The 20,180-nt window shown below is 38.9% G+C and overlaps 1 protein-coding gene across 1 annotated transcript in view; it reads left to right on the top strand.

Annotated features, from left to right (window-relative positions):
• Positions 1 to 18,792, top strand: part of CEP170 (centrosomal protein 170kDa) — an 88,994-nt gene extending 70,202 nt beyond the window's left edge. Inside the window, exons 11-17 of the mRNA XM_015559919.1 lie at positions 1,271 to 1,505; positions 6,763 to 6,910; positions 8,912 to 9,082; positions 11,839 to 11,927; positions 13,844 to 13,937; positions 15,358 to 15,409; positions 16,953 to 18,792. Coding sequence (XP_015415405.1) covers positions 1,271 to 1,505; positions 6,763 to 6,910; positions 8,912 to 9,082; positions 11,839 to 11,927; positions 13,844 to 13,937; positions 15,358 to 15,409; positions 16,953 to 17,242 — 1,079 coding nt within the window. The 3' untranslated portion in view covers positions 17,243 to 18,792. The remainder of the gene's footprint in view (positions 1 to 1,270; positions 1,506 to 6,762; positions 6,911 to 8,911; positions 9,083 to 11,838; positions 11,928 to 13,843; positions 13,938 to 15,357; positions 15,410 to 16,952) is intronic.
• The last annotated feature ends 1,388 nt before the right edge of the window (positions 18,793 to 20,180 follow it).

Below are 20,180 nucleotides of genomic sequence, written 5' to 3'. Positions count from 1 at the left end.
ATACTTCACACTACTAACAGGCATTTGAAATGGCTCCAAAAATGGCAGTAAGCACCAGAGCAAGAGTTTTTAACTTTCCTTGTGAAAAACAAAACAAAAAACCTATAGCTGTTTGATGAAGCCTACTAACCCTTCCCAGAAATATGTATTAGGTGCATAAAATACACAGGATTGCAAATAAAGCCAATTATACTAAAAACAGTTAAGATCTTAAAAGACAATTAAATTTTTTTTTTTTTAATTTCAGAGAGGAAGGGAGAGGGAGGGAGAGATAGCAACATCAGTGATGAGAGAGAATCATTGATCATCTGCCTCCTGCACGCACCACCCTGGGGACAGAGCCCGCAACCCAGGCATGTGCCCTGACCGGGAATCAAACCATGACCTCCTGGTTCATAGGTTGATGCTCAACCACTGAGCCACGCTGGCCAGGCATCTCTCTGTGTTTTAACCTCTATTTATGCCTCACAAACTATGTTGGCTTCTTGTAACAGTCTTGGTGGTGAAGTGTCTGCATTAATTTGTTTACCGGTTTTTCAGTGTGATCTCCTGTGCTAAATGTCAATGGCTGTGAGAGCAGCCTGCAGAGTTTGGCTCCTCGTAGCTTCTATGCCATTGTCTATCTCACCAGCTGCTCTCCGTGTCAAAGCAGTGGCATTGTTTGTACTAAAGATGCTTTGTCGTGTTTTTACATGTAAACAGATTTTTTCCAATCATAGCGTAACAGGATGTTGAGTGACAGAGGTAATGTTTTTTTTCTGCCATAAAGACATAATTTCCACGCAGGAATTATGCACGTTTGTATGTTGGGAAAAGAGGGTTTCTGTCATCTCCATGTTGAAAGTCCATGTGGCATGAAGAAATCTTTTCCCTAAGTTTATTTTTGTCGTTATTGTTGCTGTCATTTTTTAAAAATCCATATCTTCACTCGAATGAGAAATATTAAAAACTACCTACGTTACATATGTATGAATAGAGCTTGCTTAGTTGTTTACATTAGTGACTTTTTCATCTGAATGTTTATTCACCGTATTATGGAAAACACAGTCTTTCGGTTATTTTTAATTGTTCATTGTTTTTAATTTACCAAACTGTAATGTTTTATCTTAAAGGAGTAGTAGACTTATGGTTTTTTGTGAGGTATGTGTATGTCAGTTATTGAAAATCATGATGTGTGTGCTCTCGTAGTGTTTTTGAAATCGTGATTTTTACTTGATCTCCTTTAACAGATGACATAATAATTCTTTTTTTAATAATTAAACTAATTTAGTAAATTCAAGATGGAGGCGCTTTCCCACTGATTATGCTTCCACCTCAGAAGATGAATTCGGATCAAACCGTAACTCCCCTAAACATACCCGTCTACGTACTTCTCCAGCCCTGAAAACCACGCGATTGCAGAGCTCTGGGTCAGCCATGCCTACGAGTTCTTCGTTCAAGCACCGGATCAAAGAGCAGGAAGACTACATCCGAGACTGGACTGCTCACCGAGAGGAGATCGCCAGGTTGGTGTCGGTGGGTTCTCTTTCAGGGTGGACATTGGGTGCCAGCATTTCACCTTGGTAACCAAGTTCAGCTTCCACTTGATCTGTGCTAACACCCCAAGAGGTGAGAGCCACAGGTAACTGTGAACTTGGCTTTGTCGGAAGTATTACTCTCCATTCATTTTTTTTTTTCCTTTCGTATTTTCAATGCCAGTGTTACTAACATATTGTGGAATGAATATCTTTTTATTACTTTTTTATTTATAATAGAGGTGCTGATGAGTCAATATAATTTTTGAGAGGTAGTATCAGCTCTACATAATTAGAAGAATTGCACAGCTAAATTTTTTATTATTTTTCTTTTAGGAGGTAATAATGTACTTGTGAGGGATATGTGGTTAATGTTCTCTGTGAAGAATTAGAGTAGGTACATTGTATCACATTTATGCGTTAATTAAGTATAGTTCAGCCCTTTAATCAAAATACGTTTATTTTCTGTTAAATAAATTTGTTGTAACCGTTAGGTTATATAATAAGTAAAATTCAGATGTGATTTTTAATTGATAACTTGTGGTTGAACATTGAGAGAGGCTATAATCAAACAGATGCTATAGTGATTAAAAGATAACTTTTAAAGTTCTTAACATATCAGAGGAATTTTATTGCCGGATACTATATGTTATCTAAATGCTTTCATCAGATCCATGCAAAAATTATCAAGTTTTACACTTGGCAACATTATTAAAGAATTACATATTAGTCCATAGGTGCTTTAAAAAAAAATAAACTTATAACACTGTGGTCTTTATCTTTTGTTTCTTTCCTCTATTGACTTCTGTAAATTGTGTTTTTTCTGCTTATAATCTTAATGTAATGTTTAGAGTTTTTTGTTTTTAATTATTGTAATTGCATTTAATTCCTAGAGAACATGCTCTTAATCCCATTGTGCTGTTTAAACATTTTTATGTCACCATATAAGTAGCGTTGTCATGAGAATTACTATTGAAGCGGGTAAGCCCTTTCTAGTTAGAGGAAGGCATGGATTCTTACAGGCCCACAGAACTCCTGTAGTGAGGGAGTCTGTGCCACAGCCGGCAGCGGCAGGCCTTGCTCTTGTCTCACCATTTGTCCCTTCCGGTGGAGATGTCCCCGCACAAGTTCAAGTGCTGCCTGAGGTACCAGAGTGCCTGTCTGCGTCCTCTCGGGAGCCTCCCCTCTCAAGCTCTCCGCCCCAAACTAGAACCACTAAACGCTTCTTGGCCAAACCCACACCCTTGCCCCCAAACGAAAAGAACACAGAGGGAAATGGGATGAGAATTGTGTGTCAAGTTTCACTTGGTTCCACTGCACTGTGACGTGCATTTTGTCACTACTGCCCATGTGTGTTTTATTATCTAGAGCAGGAATCCAGGCAGGGCCATGTAACCCTTAATGATCTTATGCCTTTTCCCTGTAGTTTGTCAGTAGCACTATATTAATAAAGTGTGCCTTTGAAATTTTAGCTTTTTGAAGTATATTTTTCTACCATATTTCTTAGAGCCAGAGAAAGTATTTTGTTTGTTTATTTGATTATTTGTTTTAAGGAATTAAAAAGGGGAGGAGGAAGGATAGAAAGCAGGGAAGGAAAGAAAATAGAAAGTTAATGTTGATGTTCAGTGTTCCTATAGGACACTTTGTCAATTTTAGCTTAATAAAGAGAGGTATGCCTGTACCTACACATAGTCCCCATCCACTCAACAAAGAAATCTTCACCAGCTCCTGTGAGTGAAACAGTGCTTAGCTGAGTGAAGGTGACTGAGGCGTGATGTCCTCAGAGAGTTCACAGTTAAAGGAAGGAAGCAAAGGTGTGTGTCACTCATAGAAGGCAGAGTGATGTGAGAGGTTGAAAAAGTATGAAGTTTTGCTCAAGTATAAGAGTGAAGGTGGCCCGGCCAGTGTGGCTCTGTGGTTGAGCATCGACCTATGAGCCAGGAGGTCATGGTTCCATACGGTCAAGGCACATGCCCGGGTTTTGGGCTCGATCCCCAGTAAGGGGGTGTGCAGGAGGCAAACAATCGATGATTCTCTCTTATCGTTGATGTTTCTATCTCTTTCTCCCTCTCCCTTCCTCTCTGAAATCAATAAAAATATACAAATTTTTAAAAGAGCAGGCATTATAAGATTGGATTTAGAAAAAAAGCAGATACAAGAGGTGTAAAATTTTCTATTAGCATAATCTAGAAGCATCACATAATTTGTAAGTTTAGATTTAACAACCATACGCAGATTCATAACCTATATTGCATTATAAATTTGCTATTTCTACTTGAAGATATTCATTTTTTTGTAATTTTCCTTTTACTAAAACTGTTTTTAGTAGATGTTGAGATTTTTAAGCAGTGTGGATTTAGATTTAATGATCTATTTTATTAAGTCAACTTTAAGATAGGAATTGCCATGCAAAGAAAGAGCTGACGTATACACAGCATACTTGCAAATTAAAAGAGGGCTTGTTTGGTGCTTATTGTATATACATTGAGTTGTTCATTTTAGTACAATTTTAGTACAACGTGCATAACATGTTGACATTGCTGTGGTCTGTGTTGTTTCTAATTAATTCATACTGTTTTCTACAAATGTCAGAAATTTCATTGTACAAATGTCTGCTTAAAAAACCTTAAAAACAAATTGATTTTTGTATGATTATTTTTTATCTCATTAAGCCTGGTGATCCTGTTTCTTGTCCTTGTTCTTTTATTTCAGGACATTTCAGGAATTGAATAAATCATCTGGGGAACACTTTAAACCTTTTCTCAAAAGAATTACATCAACATTTAACAAGTTTTTTAAAATTATATATGGAATGGTAATGTCAGATGTAGCATGACATAAAAAGATCTAGTTAGACCACTTACCATTCGTGACCTTAACCAAAAACTGGTCACATAACTTCGCCTAAGGCTCATTTTCCTCATCTGTAAAACAAGGTGATAATACTTCTTTTACAGATGGTTGTGAGAATTAAATGAGTTGATGAATATAAAGCTTTGAAATGATGCTCATCCTATATAATAAAAGGCTAATGTGCAAATCATTCAAACAGTGGAACGACCAGTCACTATGATGCACACTGACCACTAGGGGGCAGACACTTAATGCAGGAGCTTTCCCCTGGTAGTCAGTGTGCTCCCACAGGGGGAGCATGGCTCAGCCAGAAGCTGAGCTCATGGTTGGCGAGCACAGTGGTGGTGGCGGGAGCCTCTCTTACCTCTGCAGCAATGCTAAGGATAACCGACTGCAGCTTAGGCCCATGGGGAGTGGGCCTAAGCCATCAGTGAGACATCCCCCAAGGGCTCCCGGACTGCAAGAGGGTGCAGGCCGGGCTGAGGGACACACCTCCCCCCGAGTGCATGAATTTCATGCACTGAGCCTCTAGTTATATTATAATATAGTGGTTGTGACTATATTATATATTTTATTATAATGGTACTCATTACATTATTCTAAGCTTATTAGGGGGACCCTAACTGCTTCTTCACCACTATAGCTCTTAGGGCCACACACAGTGTGGGGCACATAATGAGGGACCAGAAAATATTCACTCTGGTAGATAAAACAGGAACTGACCACAGATTGCTTCTGTTGGGCCATAAGCCTCAACCTAGCTTCTCTTTTTAAATTTATAGTTAAAATTTTATGCAAATACTCCATTTCTTGTAAGTCTTTCAAGCTAACATTCTTGCATAAGCTAAAAACAAATGCTACATTATCCTTTGGATTTTAAATTCCCAGGGAGCTTAAACATGTACTTTCAGAATGTTCTATCTTTTCAAAACCTTTCCTGTGGGAGCAGCCAAAATTGAGTTCATGTGCAGCCGATGTTTGAAGTTGGAAACTTTGAAGTTTCATTGAACTGAAATCTTTTGGAGGAAAACATTAGTATCAGTGGTAGATTTTGTGAGTTTCTCCCTCTTAAAAACGTAGCAGTAGCCTGCCTGGCATGGCTCAGTGGTTGAGCACTGGTAACAGTTACTTAGTTCTTTATGGAAATGAGCTCATGTTCATAAAGAACTAAATAACTGTTATCAGTGATCATCAGAGGACCTGAGGTGTGGTCCTACCATAGCTGCCTTTGCGCTATGTGGTCATGAGCGAGCCACTCAGCTTCTCTCAGAATGTGTCCTTATCCATAATTAGTTAGACAAGACCTACCTCACAAGAACGTTGTGGCCCTCGGATGACATGTGTGTACTATGAAGTGATGTACACAGGAGCGTAAAGTGCTCCCGCAGTTCTTCTTGTACCATGGACCCCTTTGGCCATCTGCAGAAGCTACGGAGCGCTTCTCAGGACAGTCTTTCTAAATCATAAACACGGAATTGCAGAGAAACACAATTATATTGAAATACTGTATAGTTATCAAAATACCACTGAAGCGGTATAATAACATACAAGGGGTCCTGGATAGCAAGAAGGTGCAGGCCAGGCTGAGGGACCCCACCAGTGCACAAATTCGTGCACCGGGCCTCTAGTAGTAACATATGCTTCTTTGTTAAAATACCGAAGTGACCATCATTGCTGTGAGCTTAATGACTGCAGTAATTTTGAAGTAGTGATGACTAAATGTTTTTTGAGTTACCTGTAGCAACTATAATGTGATTTCTGTTGGTGTCAGAAATCACCAGTATTGCTAATACTACTACTGTTTGCTGCTTGTATTTATAACTGAAAATGCTGAGCTTCTGTTAGAAGTTAGTGAAAATAAAGTTGTAATGCTTTTTCTCATCCAAGTGTGTTTTAAAAAACATATCACTACTTTAGGGTGTTTAATGTGTATTTTTCAAAATAACAAGATTATATGGAATTTAGTTTTATTCATTTAATTTTTTTAATATTTATTTTTTAAATACATTTTTATCGATTTCAGAGAGGAAGGGAGCTGGAAAGAGAGATAGAAACATCAATGATGAGAGAGAATCATGGATCAGCTGCCTCCTGCACGCCCCACACTGGGGATCGAGCCCACAACCTGGGCATGTGCCCTGACCTGGAATCAAACCGTGATCTCCTGGTTCATAGGTCGGTGCTCAACCACTGAGCCACACAGGCTAGGGCTTATTCATTTTCTAAAAATTAAAGTTTAAGATTCCAAACATCAAAATAGTTAACACTTCCGGAGAACCTTAAGTTTGGGGTACACATATTTAGATGTACAACTTACATAACTGGTTCCATCATAAATGATGTTTCTAGAGCTGTTACTGAAAAGCAATTAAATTTCTTTTTTAAATTATTCCAGGATCAGCCAAGACCTTGCTCTCATTGCTCGGGAAATCAACGACGTAGCCGGCGAGATAGACTCGGTGACGTCCTCGGGCACTGCCCCTAGCACCACAGTAAGCACTGCCGCCACCACCCCTGGCTCTGCCATAGACACTAGAGAAGAGGTAGGAGAGCCTCATGGAGAAATGCATAAGGTTCTTTCTTTTCTTTATTTCTTTTGCTTTTAGCTTTTTGCGCAGTTTATTTTACTTACGTCCGCCCTCCCTGTTTGCACGAAGCTCTGCATTTTCCATCTTTGCTCTAACAGATTGCTTTTATGTGTTTGTAACAACACTCGTGAAGACTAACCCTTGTCTACTACTAATATTGACATGAAGTTGTGATATTATTTACAATAAGTACTTTGCTAATTATTGGTGCACAGTCTCACTTAAAATATGAATATAAATGGTATGTGAAAAGCAAGCCAGAATTTGATAAAGTTTCTGTAAAATTTGGCTATGAAAATACTTCAATTAAAAAGGTGTTTTCCTAGCTAATTAATTAGGAGATGGCTCTAATGGCAAGGAAAAAAAAATTCTAGTTTCACTTCTACTCACAAACATATACACACAAGATCCTTTGAAAATTTACATGTGTGTGTATATGTGTGTATACATATATATGATCGTACACACACACAAATACATATATACATTTTCATTCTTGAAACTTTCTCGTAAACTCTGGAATGTAAATTAACAGGCTATTGTCCTTCCTGCTCGCCACCTCTAGGGGGCAGCATTTACTTAACATTGCTCCAGAAGGTACCGTTAACACAATGTAAAATTGATGGTACTCTGGTCAAGTTGGCTCTCTTGATTTGGTGCAGAAACACAAACAAAAGCTTGGCACTTGAAAGAATGGATTAAAGTTTTATCAGGACAAAGCCACACTCATTGTTTAACGATACCAGAATCCAGTAGTCGGACGGAGGCTGGATGGCTGCAAACTGAAATATTTATTCTCTGGCTCTTTACAGAAAAACACTTGCCAGCCTCCAATATTGATGATTCCACATCCTTAATTTATAAAATAGTGTTCCCAATATTAACCAAAAATGGCTACCCTTTTTGATAAGTTTAATTCTGGTTATTGATGCTGATAATACTGTCTTTGGTTGCTTCTCGTCACATCCTTTTATTGTCTAACTTTTTAATAGTCACTTTTTGGTGTTTTTTCCCCTTCATGTGTTGCCTAATTTGGTAAATGGTGCTTCATCAGTCTGTGTAGTTTTGTTACCATGTTGATCAACTGTCTATGTATATAAAATTATCCTTTTTTGGTGAAAAACAGAATCTTCTTGGTGGCAAGACATACACAGTTTTGTCGGTACATTAAAAATGATAAAGATAATATTTTCTCAGCTGTCTAACTAAATTTTATCTAACATGATGATTCACTCAGACCCAGTAAAATTATTCATACATTTCATTGAATAGACTTTCATTTTTTTTATTTCTGAATATTGTACTAGAATATGTTCCTTCTTCAGTAAACCTGAGTTACTTTGTATTATACGTGTGTAGTTTGAACTGTAGGTGGCAGTATATCCTTTTTGCTGGAGGAATACATAATTTCTGTTGCATTGTTAAAAATTTCTTTGCTTAAGACCAACATACTTATTTTGTAGATTTAAAATTTTTTCCTTTTGTAAATTTAATTGGAATTTGCAATTTATGTATCTATGAAGAAATTTAGCACCTGGATTTGGGGAGAAAAAAAAAGAAAAAAACCAAGATAGGAAACTAAAAGAAACAGAACCATTATTTTACGCTGGTAAGGCGATGTGAGTAATATGAGCTCCTTGTCCATCTACATGGCTCAGCTTTTCCGATTTACCATCCGTTTTCCATTTGGGGGAAATCTTGTCCATGGAAGAATCAAATTGATAATAGCTCTGTATTTCGGATTTTGAAAATAGAATCTATGTAGATGAACATCTATTTTATAAAAGACACCTTTGGCGTGCTTATGAAAAGAAAGAGTAATTGGTTTATTGAAGATATCATGCTTCTCTTACTACCTAAGAATGAAATAACTTCTGTCTAATCATAAAAAATGATAATGCCAATATCTGTGCCTTTCCAAATTATTCTCATAAGGGTTTGCTCTTGTCCTATTAGTTGGTTGATCGAGTTTTTGATGAAAGCCTCAACTTCCGGAAGATCCCGCCATTGGTTAATTCTAAAACACCAGAAGGGAACAACTGTCGGGCTAACGATTCAAGACCTCAGCCGCCAGAGCCTCCTGATCACTTAACAATTACGAGGCGGAGGACCTGGAGCAGAGATGAGGTACGTAAACCGTCGGCATGAACTAGCGGCAGAGAGGGCTGTCCGTCTGTGGGAGAGGAGGAACTGTTCAATAACTAGGCTGGGGAAAAGTGCTTGTCTTTTTTGGTTGTTTTTTTTAAACATACTTTTATTGATTTTAGAGAGGGAGAAAGAGAGATAGAAACATCAATGATGAGAGAGAATCACTGATCAGCTGCCTCCTGCACGCCCCCTACTGAGGATCAAGCCTGCAAACGGGCATGTGCCCTGACTGGGAATCGAACCGTGACCACTGAGCCACCCCAGGCAGGCAAAAATGCTTGTCTTTAGGGGTAGAATGAAATTCCATCTTGACATCACCTCATATACAAATAACTCCAAGTGAGTTAAGTTTTACAGGGTGAAAGTAAAACTTTTAGTAAAAATATATTAAATATCTTTCAACATTGCAGTAGGGAATGATTTTTTAAGAGACACAAAAAGTTTTGACTTTAAAACATTGATAAACTTGAGTATATTAAACATGCAAGCAACAAAGGATTAGTATCTATAATATATGAAGAATCTTACCAATCAGTTAAAAAGACAAAACAATCTAATAGAAAAATCTATTTCAAAACAAAACATGAACGGTATTTCACTGAAGGGAAAACACCCAAGAGCTAACTCAGGAGTGATACGTAGAGGTGGTCCAGCTCCCAGCTAGGGGATGGGTAGAAGGAGAATAGAAAGAGGCCATTGACAAGAAGGGTTTGATTCTAGGCCGGCATTGGTGGATTCCTGGATTTAAGGAATAGGAGCTAAAAGTTAGTATACATGAATATGTATGTTTGCAATAGCACGGAGTAGTGAAAAACTACCTCTGATGGTCCGGCTGGTGTGGCTCAGTGGTTGAGCATTGACCTGTGAACCAGGAGATCACAGTTTGATTCCAGGTCAGGGCGCATAGCCGGGTTGTGATCCCCATAGTGGGTCGTAGAGGAGGCAGCCGATCCATGATTCTCTCTTATCATTGATGTCTCTCTCTCTCCCTCTCCCTTCTTAAGAACTCTGAAATCAATTAAAATATATATTTTTTAAATCTCCCTCTGGTAGAAAAGCATGTGGCCGGCTCCTTAGGCACGGTTGCAGGATGCTAGATGGTCCTGGCCTGGCCTGATAGTTATTTGTTGTTCTTGGTGTCAGGAAAAGAACCCATTCTCTGATCTTATCTACATTCTGCCTGAGGTCCGGGAAGATAAATTCGTCTAAATGTAATTAAACTGTGGAAGAAGTTATATTTTTAAAGAGAATGGAAGCATCTAGGTTGATAGTTATCTCCAGCTTAATATCAGAAAATCTTCAATATACTGTGACAATGAGCTGCACTTTATGGGGTAGAAAAAGGAGATATCCTTTTCTGTTTTAATCTTCCCTTAGACTACCCAGCCTTTCTCACTTCATCCTAATTAATGTGTCTTCCACTCTTTGGATTGGATTCCTCAAGGCTCACAAAATGCCTGTAGCCTTTCGTTGCCCACTGTTGCTTTTCATATTCTAATTAACCCTTTACCCCCCTAAATTCAAGTCCTTGTCATTCTCCAGATCTACTTTTCCTGAGGCCTTATTCACAGAAATCCTTCTCCTTAGAATTCCTACAGCACAGAATCGCAACATTTAGTTTTAGCACTTACTTACATTCTTGTAGAATAGTTGGCTGTATTTCCTATATATTACTGTATATAGATCTCTAAAGCTTCTTAACATCCAAAGCCATTATGTTGCTTTCTGGGTTTTCCTAGCATTCAGGTACAGTTCTCAGGCCAAGGAGCTGGTTAGGGATCCCACCACTGAGCCCCCCGTGTAGTCCTCCTCCTAGCGTTCTGCTAGCTGTGCCTCTGTCACCTGTGCTGGCAAGTGTTATTCCACTGGCCTGTGCAGTATCTACAGCTGTGTTCACGCTGCAGCCAGAGCTCAGTAGGGACAGAGAGCCTCGCCCCAATCTTCACTCCCTGGCCCTTTGCAGAAGTTTGTTGACCTCTGGTTTTTGGTTTTGTTTTGTTTTTTTAATATATTTTTATTGATTTCAGAGAGGAAGCGAGAGGGAGAGGGAGATAGAAACATCAATGATGAGAATCATTGATCGGCTGCCTCCTGCACACCTCATACTGGAGATTGAGCCCACAACTCGGGCCTCTGCCCTGACTAGGAATCAAACCATGACCTCCCGGTTCATAGGTCGACGCTCAACCATGAGCCATGGCAAGCGGGCCTGACCTCTGGTTTTGCCCGTGAATTTCAACTGGGGAGGTACCAACCCCCATTATAAAAACTTACATTTTGAGTAAATTTTTAAAATGTGTCTGTCCCACTAGACTCCGCCCTGGAGAACAAGAATTATAATCTTCGTCATCTCTATATTCATATGATCTGATGAAAGAATAGCTAGTAAATTTAGTATTCTCAATTCTTGATGCTTTCCCTTTTATGGTCATTTCATTGGGGGTGTGAGAGACAGGATCATGGTGGGATGATCCTGCTAGTAATGGATGGTGGGATGAAGGGATATGACCAAAACAATAGGGCAGCTTTACAAGTCAGTTAATAAAAAGGAACTCCTTTGCGAATATTTCTCCCTCGATGTGTTTATGCATTACGCTAATTACATCTTCCTTAGTCTTTGATTATAATTGGCATGCATACTAAATGCCTGGACACAGGGAGCTGGGATAGCGTGCTTGCTGCGGAGTCAGGGCCGCGGGGATGTGCTAACGTCTGCGTTCTCTCTGGCTGCTCAGGTCATGGGAGATAACTTGCTGCTCTCGTCCGTCTTCCAGTTCTCCAGGAAGATCCGACAGTCCATCGACAAAACAGCCGGGAAGATCAGGTACTGCGGTGTGGCTTTACCTCATGCTATTATTGGTAACAGTTGCCTGTTCCACGGTTTTTAAAAATATATTTTTATTTATTTATTTTTTAAAATATATTGTATTGATTTTTTACAGATCACTGAGCCAAACCGGTTAGGGCTTAAAAAAATATTTTTAATGATTTCCTTGAGGAAGGAAGAGGGAGAGAGAGAAACATCAATAATGAAAGAGAATCATTGATCAGCTGCCTCCTGCACGCCCCCTACAGGAGGTTGAGCCTGCAACCCGGGCATGTGCCCTGACTGGGAATTGAACCATGACCTGGTTCATAGGTCGATGCTCAACCACTGAGCCATGCTGGCCGGCCTGCTCCACATTTTTCAAGCCTGCTAGCACCGCTCCTAGGAACTGGTGAAGCCAGTGGCAATGACTCTTACTCTGCCTCCACCATGTCCCTTGCTTTTTATAGAAGTAATAGCCGCGAGCGAGATGGGCAGTGTGAAGGGGACAAAAAAAGAAATAAATGTCCCTTATCATTAAAAGCGAATAGTTATACTCACTTGGTTTAATTTTATTAGTTTCCAGAAGCAATTTTCCACATTATAATGGTGTTTTAAAGTAACAGACTTTTGAGACTTCTATTATAAGACCTCAAACTTTCCTCTAATTTTATCTTCCTCATCAGTAAAGGGTATGTGTACTTTTAAAAGACTCAGAAAATGTATGTAAAAAGGCTTTAGGTACTGGCAAAATTCACTGAATTTTCAGCACGAAGGTGCTAAGCAGACTTCCTATGTAATACAAGTCCATTATAGTTCCAAGTTGGTCCATGAAATAGTCCTTGTTTTCTTCCTTCCCACCGGCCCTAACGCTGTTAAGACTCTTTCACAATGCACAACATCATTTATCTGTGCAGTAATAGCCTGGTCATTAGGATAACAGCTCTTAGATGTCTGGCAAGGAGGTTTATTTCGGGGGTTTAGAAAATTCAGCAGTCGATCAGAATGTTCTTGTATCAGATTCTAGAACCATTATTGCCTTTTGAATCATGGTTATTTGTAAATGTAGATTTGATATTGATGAATTTTTTGCTTTCAAATAAGTTGCCCCTGGCCATTGATCTTTAAGAAATACAAATAAGTAATTTACTTACTTGTACAGTGTGGATGCTTATATAAGGCAGTTAAATTGGATTTCCAGGCTCAGTGAAGAAATTTACAAAGAACCAGGAGGATGCCTAGTAATTGCATCTCTCTAAACCTGCTGAGTCATGTCTCGGATCCAAAGTCCTGGGGGGAAAGGATGCCATTCCACATTTGAGTGGTGCTTTATAAATTAACATATTTGAGTTTAGTTCCTAAAAATAATTGTCTTTATTGGCGATTGTGTTATCAAAAGGAAGATTTGTAAAGAAAAACAGTAAGCACATCAATTTTTAGTCTTTAAAATAATGTTCACGCTTTGCTCAATCAATAGGATTCCTTTTCCTATAGAAAGAGGTCTTAAGAGACACAATTATTCATACCTACTTCAGCCTATTTTTATCTTAATTTCATCTTATGCTTATACCATGTGTGTTCTATCTGAACAAAGTTGTGTTTTCATTATAACTGATGGTTAATTACAAATATCAGATACAATTTGGGGTGTTAGGTCGTCTACATTTGTTTTATATTTGGTTTTCAATAAAGAGTGAGGTCAATACAAGAGTTTATGTGTATATTCAGAACCACTCAGTTACTTTATTACAGATTTCACATAAATGAGTTCATTAGCAATATTGGCTTAGGATTTAATTCACAGTTACGTAATATTTAGGCAGTTCTTTATCCTTGTGAAGGCTTGAAAAAAGATTTTGTTTTTGTATTATTGTTAAAATGTGATAGGCTTCTAAATATGAAAATTAAAATGCTTCTGTTTTTTTTATTTATAGAATATTATTTAAAGATAAAGATCGGAATTGGGATGAAATAGAAAGCAAGCTAAGAGCTGAGAGTGAAGTTCCCATTGTGAAAACCTCAAGCATGGTACTAACTTTTCTGAACTATTAAAACATGTTAATAGCAGCGTGTTATTTTAGGGGAATGAAATGCTTACATTTGAGCTGTTTGTTAATATACATTTTTGAAGGAAGATGTAAATACACATGTTTTAGAAATTTTATGCCTTAAACCAACTCCCACAGGAGTTTCAGATGTCGATTACTTCGAAATTGTGGAGCAAGCATGTCAAACTCAAGGCTAACACGGGCCAGATAAACAAGGATAGAGGGTGTGGAGGAGGAGCTTGTGTGGTTCTTACTGTTATGCGTTTGTGTTCATGTAATAATCATATGTCATAAGTAGGCAGTTCTGAAAATAAGTTGACATGGCTCACTTCCATTTGCTTAATACACATTGCTTATCTCCATTTTTAGTTTTTTGAGGAAAAAAACTAAAAAAGGAACTGCCATTTGACCCAGTGATCCCACTTCTAGGAATATATCCCAAGAAACTAGAAACACCAATCAGAAAGGACATATGCACCCCTATGTTCATAGCAGCACAATTCACCATAGCTAAGATCTGGAAACAGCCTAAGTGCCCATCAGCAGATGAGTGGATTAGAAAACTGTGATATATCTACATGATGGAATACTATGCTGCTGTAAAAAAGAAGGAACTCTTACCATTTGCAACAGCATTGATGGAGCTGGAGAGCATTATGCTCAATGAAATAATTCAGTCAGAAAAAGATAAATATCACATGACCTCACTCATTTGCAGAATATAATGAACAACATAAACTGATGAACAAAAACAGATCCAGAGACAGAGAAGCAGCGATCAGATGCTCAAACCTCAGAGGGAAGATAGGGGAGGGTGGGGGTAAGAGGGAGAGATCAACCAAAGGACTTATATGCAAGCATATAGGCCTAACCAATGGACACAGACAGCAGGGGGTGAGGGCATGAACGGGAGTGGGATGGGGGAATGGGGCGAGGACACATATGTAATACCTTAATCAATAAAGAAAAAGAAAAAATGTTTTTAAACTGCTTATCTCCTCCTCAAGAATTTGTATTGATTTTTCTCGATCAGTGAGTCATCCTAATACTGAGGTTGGAAGCTTAGACATTCTTCCAAAGAAAATCAAATCCTTACGCTCTTTCCTAAAGGTGTGCGAGGCTGATCAGTACCAGTTTTTCCGAATCTTGTCATAATTTTGAACTTTTCATTTTCTATCATTTTATTGAAAGAAGTAATTTTATTTTTAAATTAATTTAAAGGTTTTAAAATGTGAATTGTATTTATTGGATAGCCTACTTATTTTATATCTTGTTGCTACAAATGTAGTGCCATGCGGATAATGTTAAGTATTCCAAATAAAGATGAGTATGAGAGGAATTGCCAAATAAAAATGTTTTTTGTAAAGTAAGGTAATTCTTTGTTGTTTTTTTCCCTCCAGGAAATTTCTTCCATATTACAGGAGCTGAAAAGAGTCGAAAAACAGCTGCAAGGTAAATTTACTACTGAATGAAGTAGAAAGAGCTAACAGTTTTAAGACAGTGCATGTTGTGGTATTTTTTAGAATATTCTTATTGTTAGAACATTATTTGATTAAATGTAATGACATGGATAAAAATATAGATTTGGACATATCCAAATTACTTATAAAAAGGAAGTTCAAACCCCATTATAAATCATTAAAAAGACATGAAGTTAAATCTTGAGCATATCGCTAAATGTTATAAATGAATTTATAGTATTATATCTATTACCTATTATATGTAATACTAATATGTGAAAAATATATCAAATAATGTATTAAAATATGTATATGCAGTTTAAAATGACAGAATTATTTATTTGGTTTGACAATTCTTAAGTTATATTTGTGGTATAACGCAGATGAACTAGTAACACAAATGATAATTGTGTGATGAATAACAAGAAATGGATGCATCGTGTTGGCCACAGGGGCCGGAAGGGAGAGAGCAGAGAGGCTCAGTTTGCCTCGAGAACTTTGACAGGGACGTGCATTGGTGTGCGTCAGACCTTAATCATGCATTAATGCCTGCGTAGATCTTGACCCAGAAGTCCCAGGGGTACAACAGGCCGATTTTAGAGTGAACTGCTGATTCTGCTCAATTCTTATTGCCTGAATTATCATAGACATGATATGTTAGTCCTACCTAAGTGATTCTCACACTCTATTCTGCCTCAGCACACCTGAGGGTGCGGACATCCCCCCATGAGTAAAAGCGGTTGCTCACGTCATGAGTGTTCGCTGGTAGAATGGGGGTGAACATTGGCAAAGGGTCTCTTAAGTGATTCTCAAGTCTATGGCGCTTCCTTCTCCCAACTCTACTCTATCCAGTGCCAAGTTGAAAATCACTGACTACGGTTTTTCCTCATCCACTCAAAAATCTCTTGGATTGAAAACTGGTTTTAACCGGCCCCACCTATGGAGGTGGCAAGATCTGTTTGGCCTGCCGGGGCTGCTATGGGATGTTAGTATCTAGGCAACGAGGGGATCCTCATGGCTCTGTGACACATCCACACTTGCGCGTGCTGATGTCCTAGCCCTCTCACCAGCAGGATGACAACATGCTGTGGGGGCGTCTGAGTGCCTCATGTATGTCAGTTTCCCCAAACCCCATCAGTAGCAACTGATCCCCAGTTGCTTGAGTGATTAATACGGCTAGGAGTGTTCGTTAAAATTATAACCAATATTTTCACTTATCTTCTTAAAATAATGAAAGAAAATTTTAAAAAGATATCTTCTGAATTCCACATGTCCAAATCTGTCTTCCATCAGGCTCTGAAATGCCCATAAGTGAGCTACTCCAGGCGCCAGGAAAGCGTTCAGGCCTGTATAGTCTAGATCAGGCCCAGAATGATGGAGAGTGGGGTTTTCAAAACAGTATAGAAAGGAGTCGCCAAAATTAAGCATCAAATAAAGTATCAATAGTCAAAACACTATCCTAGTCATAAGCAATGCTCACATCCGAACTGTACTGCATCAACAGTGGTCTTTCCCCCTGTTCCTTCCCCCTGCAGCGATCAATGCTATGATTGACCCGGATGGAACCCTGGAGGCCCTGAACAACATGGGCTTTCCCAACGCCCTCTTGCCATCTCCCCCCAAACAGAAGTCCAGCCCCACCAACAGCCACAGCAGCCCGGGGCAGACCCCGGCCCTTTGCCCGGCCGACGCGAGGGCTCTTCGTCCTGCCGCCATCTCGAGTTCAGCTGAGTTCGAGAACACGGAGTCGGAAGCTGACTTCAGCATCCACTTCAACAGGTTCAACCCCGATGGGGAGGAGGAGGAGGTGCCGGTGCCGGAGTGACTGTCCGGGAAGCAGGCACCTGGGAAAGACTAGGAACTTTGGAAGCAGCGTAGCGTTGACTTGCACAAAACAAGACAGCTTGGTCAAGTACAATCTGGCTATCTCTGGCTTTTTAATTTTATTTATTTATTCTCTCCTGTAATGTGGCATCATATCCATGCTTTCAAACCACCCAGGGAGCCACTCGGTGCACATGTAGGAAAAAGCACACCGTGCCCATGTCACCTTTTGTGGTTTCATGATTTTCAAACTGAACTATGTCATTGCATCCTCTCCCTTCACAGATCTTGGTTTTTGGTGAGTTTTTTTTTTTTTTAAGCCATGCTGTGACCTACAAGCAACCTAAATACCTACCATTTCTGCCCCCCGTGTCCTCTGTGCCAAGCTGCTCCCCAAAATGGACTTTCTCTCCATCTGTACAGATTTGTTACACACTTATATTTGCTTCTTAATAACAGGATTTATATTAGCACTCATGACCACTGGATACAGTGACATCTAACTGTCCACAGTCCAGCTGACCTTTCACAGGCCGTTCTTGTGTTCTGGAATTTTCCAACATGTATGTGATTTATGTAACTCCGTAGCGACATAAATTGCCTTGGGGCTTACGGAGACGAACTATTATGTTTGCACTAAGATTCGCTGGGAGTGGTAGGTGGACATATCTATATATCAGTCAGCACTAACCGCCTTTTGTACATAGGAGACTGATGAGACTGTATTTGTTCTAACCCACAGCATTTTACTCCACTTGCAAAGAGATGAATTTGGCACTTTTTTCAATATTCTTTGTTTTTGTTTTTAATGGAAGTAAGAGTTTGTCTCTCACTTTAGGGCAAATGATAATTAGAAAGATTAAACTAGACAGATAGTTTAGGTGGAGTATATTTTTAAAACTAAGAACATGTATATTGGTCCGGTGTTACCAAGTTTATATGTGACAGTTGGAAAAAAAATCCCCTTGCAACGATCATGCAGTGAAAATTTTCTTCATTAGGAGACCTGGAGAAGCAGTAGCCATGAGATTAGTTGATAGTTTCACCCCCAAGCAATGAGTTGTTTGTGTGATTCCCTGTAGGACCCCGTAGTGAACCCCGTGTGTCTGTCTTACTCATTTATAAGGACCCTGCAAGGCGACATGACAAAGGTGTGGGCCTGTGTTACTAACCAGGAAGCCTATGAAAAATATCTCCTATTAACCTCTTCCTTTCTCTTTCCAGTAAGGTCACGTTTGGGCAAGTTGAAAAAGAAAGTGATTATCTTCATGTTTCCAGAACACTATAATTTGGGTGAATCTAATTCATGTATTATTAGCAGACTTGGAGTTTCCCCTTGACCCCACCAGTCTATAAAGATTAAAGTGCAACCTTTGCAAATGTATGAAATGGTCTTTAATATTTCAGCAATAATCCCGTGCTACATTTGTTTTAAGAAACAAACTGTGTACACTTCAGAAGCTTACAGGATTTGACAAATCCTGTACTATTGGGCCACTTAATAAAGACGCAAAAAAAAAAAAAAAAATTTTTTTTTTTTTTAGAGATGTGCAAAAAAAGATCTGCGGTGTAATGGATCTCATATTTTTCTTCAATTTTTTTTAAAGGGTAAATGAACTGTTCTCCTAATGAAGCTAAGTTACCCATGCTAATAAAGGAAACTGGAAAAAAAGGTTTTAAAGAACACGATTGGAAAGATACAAGTGCTTTGGAGGAATAAATGAAACATTAAAACAGGGTCAGTCCATTTGAAGAAAAAATTTCAAACATAATCACCATTGTTCCCTCTTTTTTCAATTGTTTGGGTACCGATTCTGTCCACTTGGAAGTAGCAGATAAGGAGTTTAGGAAAATATCGGCGTCTGTCTACCTACATTATTGTTTAAGTGTTTACACAGTTTTGTTTAAATATAAACATTTGGCCTTTTACTATGTTATTTTTATTTTTTATGAATACATTATTCTCCTTATTTATTTTTGTTACATTTATTACTTATGTTATTTTGTTAATGCATTTACAACTCCATTTTTAAATAAAGTGTTTCTGGAACTTTATGTGATGGTTGTATATTTCTTAGACCATCTGGATGGCTAATACTTCATCACTTTGCCAAATAACCATTTATACACCGTTTCCCAAAGCCTAGCAGTAGGATGATGCTTGCATTCTAATTGATCTGTAAGAGCAGCACGGGTAAGAGGAGCTGAAGGCTGCCTTATTTTCTTTTTTTCTTTGATTGTTTTAATATATTTTTATTGGTTTCAGAAAGGAAGGGAGAAGAGAGAGAGAAACATCAATGATGAGAATCATTGATCAGCTGCCTCCTGCACGCCCGAGATTGAGCCCACAACCCGGGCATGTGCCCTGACCGGGAATCGAACCGTGACCTCCTGGTTCATAGGTCGATGCTCAACCACTGAGCCACACAGGCTGGGCTGCCTTATTTTCTTTGGACATTTCTAAGCAAATCCTCCCGGACCAGACCTCGGGCTGCCGCATCAGACCACACCGTTTGGCTGGGAATCTCTGACAGCTTTGTTTTTCATGCGGTTTTTTCAGAGATGGGTCATGTCCGTCGTGCCTGCTACAGTGGGCAACTGGCCAGTGGCCTGAGTCACATGGAATCACAATAGAAAGCCACTGAGCGGAGTTAGAAATCTTGCAACTAAACTTTGCTTTTTGCTTCAGGGAAGTGATTTCAACTCCAGCCGCTCAGGTTCATCGTGTGTGAAATGGAGCGAGGGATGTGACTAGCTGGTCTCTGAGCTGTATTTCTGCTCTGTAGAACACCAAAGTCAAAGAGGAAATCTTAAAAATAATCAGAGAGAGAAGAGAGGATTTTTTTCTTTCTATTTTGTTTTTACCAAGAACTGCCTGAATTGTTTCAAGTTACAAAAATGTTTTAAGATATATTTCCATCCCTTTTAAAATTTTATTT

The sequence above is a fragment of the Myotis davidii genome, unplaced genomic scaffold, assembly GCF_000327345.1.
Source record: "Myotis davidii unplaced genomic scaffold, ASM32734v1 scaffold754, whole genome shotgun sequence".
Taxonomy (NCBI): domain Eukaryota; kingdom Metazoa; phylum Chordata; class Mammalia; order Chiroptera; family Vespertilionidae; genus Myotis; species Myotis davidii.
The sequence above is the reverse complement of the archived record's forward strand: the minus strand, read 5'-3'. Positions and strand labels throughout refer to the sequence as shown.